The sequence below is a fragment of the Phocoena sinus genome, chromosome 7, assembly GCF_008692025.1.
Source record: "Phocoena sinus isolate mPhoSin1 chromosome 7, mPhoSin1.pri, whole genome shotgun sequence".
Taxonomy (NCBI): Eukaryota; Metazoa; Chordata; class Mammalia; order Artiodactyla; family Phocoenidae; genus Phocoena; species Phocoena sinus.
This window is the reverse complement of record NC_045769.1, coordinates 30,764,456-30,777,343: the sequence shown is the minus strand read 5'-3', so window position 1 is coordinate 30,777,343 and position 12,888 is coordinate 30,764,456. Positions and strand designations below refer to the sequence as shown.

The following is a 12,888-nucleotide window of genomic DNA, read 5'->3' as shown; positions in this document are numbered from 1 at the left end:
GCGTAATTGACATCATGTTTATTGATAAAACCAGCAACTGTCAGGCTGTTGAGAGGCTACTGCAAGCTGGAAGACTGCATGTTTTTTATTCATTTTCACTGTGGGTTATTTATAGGGTTCAACTGTCAGCAGCAGCTTACTGCCTAATTTTCCCTCTTCTTTGATGGCCCACGGACTCATTCACTTTTCATTCACTTTCAAGAAGACGGCTACAAATTGCTCCAGGGCAGATATTCAGGCAGTACTGTTACCTCACCTGAATGGAGCAATGGCTGTTTATTAACTGAGATTCTGTGACTACTCTCCCTTAAACTGCCAGTGAAAATAAAAGTCATTGTCAACCCGTAAGGGGTTGGTTTCATTTCTTTGTTTTGTTTTTTTAACTTTTCGCCCTCTGATTTGGCAGCCAGTACCCTGTTTCTAATGGAAATTTATCACTCTATTAACGATGGGTCATGCTTCAGCACCAGGTAATGTTACTGGTTAACCAGGAGCTCTAGTTATAGAAAACGTTCAGTTTTCAAATTGAAAGCCTCAATGTCGCGTTGCCTTGAACTAAAGTGGTCCTCAAGGTACAGTATTCAACAGGTGTGGAAACAGAAAGAGAAGGTGTGACTTTTGCCAGTAGTGTGGTCAGTCATTTAGCTTGAATTGTACACATATGCAAGAAATCAGTGAATATAGTGCAAGAAAGGCGCATGGAGGTCAACTGGTTCATTTCATAGGTTATGTTATGTGGAAACAGAAAGTAAAGGTCTTCTATCCTGATATAAAGAATGACTCTGAAGATGCTGCTACCCTATGTGAAATCGGTCCAGGATTCTACTTCATCTTCCCTTTTGGGAAGATTGGCACATGGAGCTGTTCAAGCCCTACTGGCTTTATTTCCCAGGATTCTTCCAACCGCTTCCCACACTTCTGCCATGCCTAACCGTGTGCCCTTTTATGTTGCCACCACTTGGCATGTGATGTTCCTTCCACTGGCATGCCCAGCACCCCCTCCTTGCTCTCCTTTTCTCCTTGAGGCCTTTCCCAGCCTCCCCAAGCAGAACGAATCACCCTCTCCTCTGAGCTACTGCAGGACTTCATTATACCTCATGACACTTCTTCATAATAATTGCCACATTGCCCTGTAATCGTTTATTTATATTTCTATCTCCCTCTATAAGACTGAAATCCCTGAGGGCTGGGTTCTGGGTCTTAATCACCTTTACATCACCAGGGCCAGGGACATGGCAATATTTAAAAATAAATAAAAGCTTAAATAAATGTACACATCTGAAAACAGAAGGCTACTGGAAAACTTTTATAAGAGCAGTTGATGATCTAAGTTTAATATCAGCTTATTACTATCTAGTCTATTCTAAAAAGAAAGTCACCATTCTCTTAGAAAAGATTTGTAGGAATCTGAACACCTTTTAAAAACAACTGAAGCAGTCCATAGGAGATTATAGTATAAGCTGTCTCTATCCTGTAAATCCCTGATGTCAGAAGGTCAGCATGAGGTTACAGGGTCACCAGAGCTCACTTTACACCCAGGGAGATGCGGGCTGTGGATATTCTTGGATTCGACACCCTTTGGGACCTAGTATATAACATATCGTATATGTTAGATTTTTATGTGGCTTTTTGGAGTTGGATTGGATAATTATTATAACCCTATTTAAAATTGCAGAAGAGCTCAGCATTTGTGCATATAGGTGTAGAAGGAACAAAAGGAATTAAGGTAGAATCAAAACATGTTCTTAATAAATTCTTGGACTGAATTATGCTAATCACATCAGAACACGGCATATAGAATTCTGTGTTTTTGAGATAATATGATTTAACACCATATATGTGATAATTAAAGTCTGGCCCATGTATCCCTTCTGGGTGTTTGGACAGTTTATTGTATATCCCTTTAATGGGTACAAAGGTAAGAACTAGTTTTTGTATCATATGTATTTAGAAGGCTTTGACTCCTAACATTTAGTATTGAGCTCCTAAATCAAAATCTTTAGCTTCTTTCAATTGAAAAACATGTTCTTTTTTTGAATATTTTTTCTCTTTCTCACTTTTATTATTTTCCCAACCTCCTCCTTTGGAAGGGGAAAAAAAGTCTTGTTATGGGAGGAAAAATTTACTGTTTTAATTTACTGATGTTTGATTAGCACAGAATACCATAGCTTATCCTGACTGATATAATCCTCTAAATTGAAAAAACACCATCCGTGCACTAACTCATTTAGAATCTCCTTACTTGTCCCTCACATTGTGTAGTCAGTTAGGCCTTATTTCCTTATTGTGTAGAAGGAAAGGTCTAGGTGTCCAGCTGTTGGGAATCAGCAGTCTTTGATGGCCTTCCGTGATCCCTTGGGAGGAGACAGAGCTTCTGTGTTTCCTCTGAGGAAGAGGGAATTTCATGGAGGCCTAGGAAATTCCCAAGGTTTTATGGCCTGCAGCCCACACAGGCTTATTTTTCCCAGAATTAACCCTGAAAGTTTAATCCACATCTAAATGTCAGATATGTATTCCAAAATTCAAGCTGTGTTTGATTTAAGCCTAGAAGATAATAATTTTATCTCACAAGTCCTGCAACTGTTGGTGAGAACTTCTTTGAGAAGGTGTGTGTGTGAGATATCATTAATTTGTGCGTGATATTATTAAAATGCTACACGTTTCATAGGTTTCTTCCATTTACCGTTTTATCCCTATTTTGCTAATTTTATTTTAGACCGTAACACTCTTTGAGAAAACTTGTAACGTTCCAAGTGGAATCATGTCTTAAGGTTAAGTTTCTAAAGCCATTACGTAAAACAAAAGTTGTGTACAGTCAGAATTAACCTTGAAAAACACTTTAGGAGAATGCCATACTGGACCTACCTATCATCTCTCACTAAACCCACCCAACACTCATTCTTCTAGCACAGCATCAGCTGGCTATTCCCTTGGTTGAGCACCAGCTAAAGTAGTTGGCTTGCATTTCAGTGGCCATGTTGTACAAGTAATGCATAGCTTGAAACACGGGGATCATGTTCGGTACAGTGTAAAGCCTGTATTATGAGAGGGCCTTAGGAACTGACACCAACTGAGGGAAGCCAACTCAGCTCATGTCCAGGGGCCTATGCTTATTACATGGAATAGCCAGTGGGAACACTGTCCCTACTTAAATTGCTGTTTTCCCCCAAGCCCCCATTTTTGTCTAAGCTCAAATACTGAAGCATCACTTAAATGCAGTTGTGATGCAATGTCACTGTGCTTCAGCCGTGTAAGAACAGCTGTGACTACGTGAATTATAACGGTTCGTCATCTTTAACAGAAGACAAAGTGAATGCCCAGTTTCAAATTGGTCCAAATCTGTTTTTCTTTGCATCTACGTATGCTTGTTAAAAAAGATGTAGAGTAGAAATGAAGGGCAATTTTGCCGCCGTCCAGTGTGAACTTTTCAACTATATTTTAAAATCTTCCTGAAGAAACAAAAATTACCATATGAAACACTTGATAAATTCCTTCGGTGACCCCACATACTTTGTATTGTTAATAAAATTGGTGAACTGTCTCAAGACAATATGTATCGTATGCTTATACATAATTGGAATGTGCCCAGTATTTGTGTAAATTACTAAAGGCTCAAAAACTGTGTTGGAGGAAATATATTAGAATACTATTCAAATAGGTATCTTATGACTGATGGCAAAACCAGCTTCTGAAATTTGAACACAGCCAGGAGGTCACTGCACAGTATCAGAATAATGCAATTATGTGTTACAGGCTTATAATGGTGAGTTGAAGGCGTGAATAATAACTCACGTGTTGTTGAATTGTGAATAACACTGTCAGTGTCACTTCTAAGAAATTTCCACCTTCTCTAGAAACGGAGGTAGAGAAGCAGAGTGTTCTGATTAGAGAGCGGCCTCGAGTTGTCTCAAGTGATAAAGAGCAAAGGTAGAGCAGAGCCTTTCATCAGAAGAGGAGATGACATTGATCTGGTAAGATTCTCCATCGCAGCAATCAGTCACATGGGAGAAAGCTGCCCTTCATGCATCAATGAGATTACTTTCAGTGGTAAATGGTGGCCGTGGTTCATGGTATGAGTGGAAATGCTTGCCATTAGGCAATCAAAAGTGTCAGCGGAAGGTGCCCCCCGCCCCCTGCCCACCCTGCTAAGGCTTGATTCATTGGGGTCAAAGTCCAGTCCAGGGTTAAGATTTCCAGGACAAATCTTCAAGCTATAAGAGTCAGAGGGTCAGTTGACTGAGCTAGGAATGGAAATACCAAGATAAGGATCTCAAAGGGAACAGATGCTTAAAGCAGGAAAGATGTGGAGAAAGGCAACTGGTCAGACTCAGGTTGCCATGGCAAAGTCAGGAGCCCAGGTAAGCCAAGTCACGTTGTCAGGTTGTTGCGTCTGGGTCAAAATGCCACTGGCAGCGTCAGGATGGTTGAGGGAAGGACCATGTTCGGGATTACAGGCCGAGCTTTGTAGGGTTCGTTCTTCTTTATAACTCTAACTTGCATATCACCCTCTCTGGACCAGTTTTTTAGCTTTCCCACAGGATCTTGACATTGGAGGAATTTTGTTGAACTCTTCGAAATTTATACAAATACATGCTTTTCAAAGTAACGTGTTAGCACAGAACATAGTTTTTTCCCTCAGATTCTGCCACCAGTTTTTCATGTGACATTAAATTGTCTCTTAAGATGTCTAAGTATTGTTTCTTCACCTACTAATAAGAAGTATAATGTCAGAGATAGTTGACAAAAGTAGTTCTAGAAATAAAGGGAGATTCTAAATGTGAAAAATTTGTCTGTTATTATATTATTCACCCTTTTTCTAAACTCATACTCTTAATATAGGAATTAATAGGCAATCATAGTAAGCAAAGGGTTCTTAATTTAGAGTGTTTTAATCAACAAAAGAACTGAAATCTAATAGAAATTAAAGGTCCATATGAAGAAAGGCGTATTCTTGTTATCTGGGGAAACTTTTAATCAAAAATAATTGAAAAAGGGGGTCACCATCATAGTGGTGATGAATTGGGAAAGAAATTAGAAAAATTCCCAAATGTTGTTCACGGGTAGTCAGTTCTGTGTTCCAAAATTTCACTGGACTAAACCATGAAAAATCTTATTTGTCAATATACCTTTGAAAAACTAGATGCTCTTTTTACAAAATTAGGAGCAGGGAGAAGATAAAGAATTTATATAATCATAATTTTCGCTGAATATTTACACTGGATAATTTTCAGAGCTTTCCAGTATGAAAATATCATTTGAAGAATTTTATAGAGTTAAGCCCCATTAAAAGCCATTGTTTATTACTAAATCTCATTTAGCATATGTGGGCACACTATATAAATGTATTTGCATTATGGAATTTAAATTTGAAGAATGAAAGTGTAAGTGCTATTGGACTATAGTTGCTGTAAATCTTCAAAATGCTTTTGAATTAATGATCCTGAGTACACTTATAAGAATCTCTAAATTTTCTTATTTGACAGAAATCTTCATCACCAACAGAAAATAAGTAATAGCTGTGTCCGACTGTCTTCAGCTGAATATTCTCTTCCAGAACTTAGTTTGGAGTTTGAAGTATAATTAGTAAGAGAAGATTGCATATAGACAGTTAGATTTTATTATATTCATGTTATCAAGAGTGTGAATGCCACAGAATCCCGCGTACTTTGAGAGCTCTGTTCCCACTTTGAAAAAAATATGCTCTGTTTTCTAAGGCAGAACGGTGGTACTGCTAAATTTGTAGTTTAAAGCTAGGATGATTTCTTAGGTCCTTAAATGCAGAAAGATAAGACAAACAACCCTTCCCATCAGGGGGAGACAAACAGGGAAAGAATAGCATATTGGCATTCTTAAAGGGTGCAAGAGTGTTTTTCTTCACTCCCTATCTTTCAAAAGGAGGAAACCTTTTTGAGAAAACTTTTAAAATTCCACCCTTTTGTAAATATAGAAAGACGAACACCATGTTTACATAATTAAAATATTCTGTGGTAAGCATCAAAATAACATTTGTACAGTAACATCATAAAAAAATTGAATAATCTATCAAACTCAAAGCAGTCCCTATTCTACTGATTATCGTTGACACGCATACATCTAATTTCAACCGTTTTGTTCAGTGAGTTTGTAAGGATTATCTCACCCAGGTAGAAATATTCCTGTTAAGGTTCCATTCTATAAAGACTGTTCTTAACTGCGTCATCAGATCTGGACCCCAGGCTGGTATCTACTCACCGGTGGCAAACACCTCTCCTTGACAACGAAGAGCTACATGACTTGAGGCTATCTGAAAATGACACAGCTCTTTGGAATGAACTGTGTACAATTTATTCATAGTTAGGGTACATTATTTACATGCATGCCCACTTAGACATACACGCAAAGTCATGGCAGGTGAATTCACAAGTCGGACAATGGTTTGCTGGCAGTGACTAGCTCCCTCTAGTTCAGCCAGTGGTGAGCCTTACCAGCAGCAGCCTGGCTGCCTCTCCATCCTGGTCCTAATCCAGAGTTTCTTTCTCTTTCATGTGGGTTCTTTGTCATAGGTTGAATCTCCTTTGCACCCCATTCAGTTTTATGCCGGTTTCCCACATGAGCTTATTAGAGATGTAATATTCATTACCCAGAAATCTCTGTCTGCAATTGCTCCAGCATCATTCTTTAATGAATACAGACTTCATTGCATGTCTTTCTGTTACTTTAGCTCCTTCAATTTCTATTTTTATTACAAAGGTCTGTGCAAATAAAAGAATATCAAAAGGTATGGCTATAAATGCTAAATTCCCTCTGTCTTGAAATGCCTGTGCACTGCTGCTACAAAATGCCACTGCATTTTAATGCATTTCTCACAAGGCAGCAAGGTATGGTCAAAATAACACTGGCTTTGGAGTCACACGTCTCCTGGTCCGCCACTCCCCAGCTGGGCTACTTATCTGAGCCTCAGCGTGCCCATTTGTGAAATGTTAATAACAATGTCATCCTCAAAAATTGGGGGATTAAATGAGATGAAGTATGTAAAGCATAAATATTATACGTAAGGCGTCATAGGAGCTTAATAAATGTGAGTTTCTTTTCTCCAGCCTGTTGTAGTAATGGGAGGAGACTATGGCATGCACAAATGAACGCTCATTTTAAAATGTATTTCAATTGAGGTAATTATGAACTAGGAAGAATAAGGTTAGATTCCAAAGGAGCAGATAACGCCTTACTGTGATGTGTATTGCATTTGGGGATATATTACTATAGGTGACGATGAGGAAAATGACATGGTTTCTGAATTTCATTGCAACTTGAAACTCTTTCCAGCTTTAAAGTGTTAAAAGCCTATTTAACTGTACATCTGCCTTTAAAGGTGTAGGCAGTATAGTTGACAAGAAATCACTGCAATATAAATCTGTTTTGTTACACCGCTTGAATTAATTTAAAATAAAATTTCAGCACACTGAAAGTGCAGGAGTGGCGTTGGTCACCCACATATGGATACAGCTATGATAGGAACTTTTTTGGTAAGAATGGCTAACCTTTACCTTATCCAGTGAACAAATAATACAGTAAGCCTAATTTTCTAACTAGCAACTTGGAGATGGGATTATTGATACTTTACCAGATTTTATATGATTGCAAGAGTATGTGAGTTACATCATAAGCTAATGTTGCTTCTGAAACTATCAGGCAAAATTCTTAGAAGCTCTACTACTAAGTTCCATAAAGCCAGGAGAATGGAACCATTAACATGTAAATAGAGGGAGGAAAAACAGGAGTCCTCAGAAAGTAACTCCTCAAGGCTGGCCTTAACTTCCATTCTGGTCCAGTATGTTGTTAGAAGACCTAGTCTTTAAGATATAAACGAGATGAAGGAGGAGATGCAGGTTGAAAGGTAGTAAGCAGTGGTGGAAAGAGCCTTCTTTGAAGTTAGACCTTGTACATCTATTAGCCATGACCCTCAGCTTCCTCATGTCTATGGAGCAAAACAGTAAAAGCTACCTTTAAGTATTCTGTGATTCTGAAGTATTTACAACACCCGTTACACAGCAATTATGTAACTCAACTCAAGTTCCAGCTCCTATAGATTGGTAGTAGCTTTCTGAAGTTCTGGGTTAAGAAGGATCCTAAGGCCATGTCTAGGATTATGGGGAAGGAATGCCGTAAGTGATTAGTGATGTCTGCTCTGAGCAGAAAGTGGAGTAACTAAAAGTCTGTATCAATATATTGTCTGTATAAATGTTCCATAAATTATGAGCATTATGCTTATTGCTGCTTTATGACAAAGGCATTTTTATGTTCCTCTTCAAATTTCTACCTCTTCAACACAAAATGGAATCAGTTAACTGCTTTGGTTACAATAGCTGTGTTGTTTTTTGTTTTATTATTTTTTTTAATATTTATTGATTTGATGGTAAACCTGTGTGTGTTATCTGCACAGAAGGGCTGAGAGATGAAATCAGAATTTTCTATTCCTAATTGTATTATATAAACCAACTACCTGGGAAAAAATCTGATACAGTTACTAGAAGTAGAGTGAGGGTTAGAGAGAGAGAAAAAAAAAAAAGAGAATGTTGCGATGTAATCCTGGCTTATCATGAAAGGTTTGCACGGTGCCCCATAACTTCTTTAAAATATTCACACAAGGGAGAATGTTTTGCACTTAGATGGTCCGTGAATTTCTAGACTTTCTTCCTGTTTTTCTCTGAGGTCAGATTTCTTCTCTGGGTAAATAGTCATGTTCCTGTCAGCCATAGGGGATTTTCTGAATCGTAAACAGCTGATTTTGTATTCTTGCCCCATTCCTTCTATCTGAGAACTGAAATCTGATCAAACCCGTATTTTTAAATTTATTTATTTATTGGCATATGGAAGAATAGTTTACGGTCTGAGTATGATTATTTTTTCCCACAAATGTAGGAAAATTGTGGGCATTTTTAAGACAGTCCCTTATCAGTTTCTTTCTTTTTCCTTTATTACTGATGACTTCATTCTGCTTGAATTCAGTGCTTCGGTTTCTTTGGGTAAACTAATAGATTATGTATGCTGTGTTTGCACCACGTTGATTGAACTCATCTGGTGAGTTTAAGCGCGGCTCATACATGCATGTAATGGGCAGAAGCCTGCACAGTGGATGCAGGCCCATAGTTAGCTCAGAACACTCAAGAGTGAGGGAAGCTGTTCAGAATTGAGCTGTGCTGTCTCTCCTGCCTTCCGTTGTTCAGAAAAGCATATCAGACGTTCCACTTCTTTCTTACCTTTATCTTCTCCAAGTTCTCGAGGAAAACTTTTGTTCAAAAAAAAAAAGTATAGTCAGGAAAGAGAGTTAGAACTACTTTGCACGTTTTAAAAATACATATTGAAGAAAAATCAAGGTATGTGATCCCTAAGAACTTGTCTTTTCTTAAACAAAGGCATAAGCTGCTTGGTGTCCATAGAGCAGGTAGGAAGCCAAGAACTCTGTGCTAACTTTGTACAGAGGTTGTTGAGACACGTGGTCCTGCTTTCAATTAACTTACAATCTAGTTTGGGAAGAACGTTTTCCTTCCAAAAAATGTTTACTCACCCTTTTCTTTTATAGTTTAAGTATAATTTTTAAATGTTTTAACAAAATAGTAGATGACTTCTTTCTATTGCTTTCAGATATCTCATTCTATCAGATATCTCATTTAAACTTAAAGCTCAACTGTAATACTTGGGGATGTTTTTGGCATGTAGAGGTCTTCACCGTGGGACCCCTACCTACTTTTCTCAGTCTCACCTGTCTCTCTTCCCTGTTTCCTCCCATATTCCCTGTATATACTCTAGCAGTGATTCTCACATACCCATGAAATATGAGTATCATTATGATTAATTGTTACAAATTGAGTTAAAGTACCAACATTTGCAAGTGATATATTTCATCATTTATTAGAGTAAGTTCAGAATATCCCTAAAGTACCAGCACTCCCTTTTTATTATAATTTGCTTCCCAAATGAGAGAAGGAAGGGAACATTCATCACCCAATATGGGTACGAGGCAGGACAGAAGAAGCCGAGGACCACTGCTTGCCCAACTGACCTCCTTGCATCCCCCCAAAGCAGGGTGCTTTCTCATTTCTGTCCTTTGCATTGCCCTTCCCTCCACCTGGAATTTCCTCACCTCACTTGTCCAGTTACTGAGCACCTGTGCATCCTTCAAGACTCAGCTAAAGTGTCACCTCCTCTGTAGAGCCTTCTGTGGTCTCCTTCCTTGGCCCTGCTCTCACCCTGTTAAATCTTAAGCAGTGTGAGTCCCCAGAGGCCCTGTGCACACCTACAGCACTGGTCACCATGGATTGTCGTCCTCTGTATCCCTTTCAGCCCCCCACCTCCCAGACTGTGTGCTTTTTGTGAACGAGTTCTGTTTGTTTTAAGATCCCCAGGTCTTAACATAAGGTCTGACACAATGGGGCACTCAGTTATGCCTCAGATGAACCAAACAAGTTGATCAGCTGTAGAGGCCTGCCTAGCATCCTCCCCTTGCTTCCTAGCCCTGACTGTATCATGTGATGTTGGTACTGTTGGTACTGATGGTGACAGATCCAAGTTAAAAGGGAGCCACTGGCTGACTAGTGTGGGGTTGACTGGATAAGTCACTGGAGAAGCTGTAATTCCTGAGAGGAAGAAGTAGCTAAGTAGAGAGAGGAAAAGCTTGGACAACTAACCAAGATGGTATGTTCTATGACCAGCTCTTTAGTTTTCTTTGTACTTCTCCACATGGCTTCCACCTTCTTCTCTTCCTCTATGTCCTGCCCACACCCATATAATGACATGTACTCCAGCCCCACTCCAAAAATTCACACATGTCATTAAAACGAACAGTGGCACCTGCCAACTCTGCATCACCTCCAACCTTCAGGTCAAGTAACTGGTCTCAAGTTGGCACCACTTATTTCAGAAAATGAGTTACTACATTAAAATTTAACCAAACTCTGTACATATGATTATAAGAAAAAGGTGATGGCTCTTTTAATTGCTCTAAAGATCAGGACCTTATCTTAAGTTCTCACTCAAAAGGCATTTATTAATCCCAGGTTAGATGTTTTGACCCTTGGAGCTAAACATATGCACATAAAGACTGGTTTTTATTTATTTTTATTACCAGGGATTTCACAGTTCTCCTAGCATGTCTGTATGATATTACTGCATCTTCCAAATTTGGATGTCAGCTGCTTTGATAAAAAAAAAAAAAAATCAAAAAGCGAGTTTCCAGGATGATGTACATTGTGTGACTGTCTGATTATGTCCTCTGATTATGTCCTGCAGTGGCCGTTCCATTAGCGGAAGCACTGACCGCATCCAGAAGTTGCGGAAGGAGTATTATCAGGCTCGGAGGGAAGCTTTCGCTTTATGTGAGGACGGTGAAGGAAGAGCAAGACCTGACTATGACCTTCACTGGGTAAGTCCATGCCTGATTGCAATCACTGAATTCATCTTTACTGATGTAGTTAAGAGCAGAAGAACATAGCCAAGAATGCGCTGTACATATCAAGCTATACCTAGGTTACTTCAGTTTCATAGATGTGAACATTACCTAAACCACAGCCATTTTCTCCCACAGAAGTTGTTTCTATAAATCAAACCACCCTAATGCACAGTAGTTCATCTTAATTGCTCTCGTATTTACTCCCTGTTGGACTTGTATGCCAGCTTGTTGGGATGGAGCAGATGTTAGCTATTTTAAAGAACACAAGCAATCTTGGCCATCATCTACTGAGCCTTAATCCTTGCCCTCCATCTCTTGAGTCTCAGACATCTGGTCAAGCATTAACAGACCATGCAACATAAGCCATCTCTCCTTTGGAAAATGATATTAGAAATAAATTTCAGAAGGGTCCGAAAGATATCAATTCAAAGATATCAACTGTTTGTGTATTGCCTCTGAACAATACATTTTGCTGATCTTACCAGTACACTAAGATCATTTTATTTTGAGATAAGGGCAGTTTTTTCTTAGAGGGTTCTCTTTGCCAAATCCTTCAACATTTGTGAAGAGAAAAGAATATTGTGACCTCTAAAGAGATATTTTCTGGGTTTTTTTCAAAATAGCATGATTCATTCTCTTGCCTTTTTCAAGAAGGCAAGGTTCTCACTCATCCTCTTTGATGATTACTGCCTCTTCTCCTACAGTTTTTAGTGCTGTTTTGAGAACCCCATAAGGAACTATCTTATCCCTGGTGGCCACACCAGCTCTTTCGAAGGACCGATGTATTAAAGGAAAGTTTCCTTTCTTGATTTTCACACTCATATTTGTGTTCACGAGGTCACAGGAGGGAGAGTAGAGTCCAGCCACTGAGCTGATTCCCTCTAGTCTTCACTTGGATACTGTGGTTTCTCATGCATGAAACCTAGTACTTTTACACAGGGGCTCCAAACTCAGTTTCAGCATCCACCACTGTTGCACAGGGCGACTGAAATTTCTTAGCCCCATAGACTCTGCCTTATATGGCAGAGTTTAAAAACACTAATCAGAAATACACAGTAAGGATTAGCGATCTCCAACCAAATGGCCTCAGCCTCTCCCACAGATAAGCATCCCGTGACTACACATCCGAACAAACAGCTATTTACTGGCTTTATCACAGATGTTAGGATTAAGCAGAGTGGCATTTACAGTGATGGGGCAACTGGTCACTTAGACTCTCAGTAACAGAAGAGAAAGATGTTCACAGAGTAACAATCTACAACAATTCATTTCAAGCTTAAATCAGATTGACTTATTGACTTTGATGAAAGACTCTATACATGAGGCTCTGCTCCCTGAACCCAATGGACAATAAAATAAAGGGAAGTTGTTCCCACCATGTCCAGTGCATTGAAAAATCTTCCTTCTCAAAACCAGTGTGAATTCCTATGAGCAAAATAAGATAAGTAATTTTAGATAAAGTA

At 39.0% G+C, this 12,888-nt stretch overlaps 1 protein-coding gene across 2 annotated transcripts in view; it reads left to right on the top strand.

The window, feature by feature from the left end:
- Positions 1–12,888, top strand: part of PARD3B (par-3 family cell polarity regulator beta) — a 1,051,931-nt gene that overhangs the window by 892,883 nt on the left and 146,160 nt on the right. For both annotated transcript variants that reach the window (XM_032637435.1, XM_032637436.1), the window contains one exon: positions 11,266–11,398. In XM_032637435.1, coding sequence (XP_032493326.1) covers positions 11,266–11,398 — 133 coding nt within the window. The remainder of the gene's footprint in view (positions 1–11,265; positions 11,399–12,888) is intronic.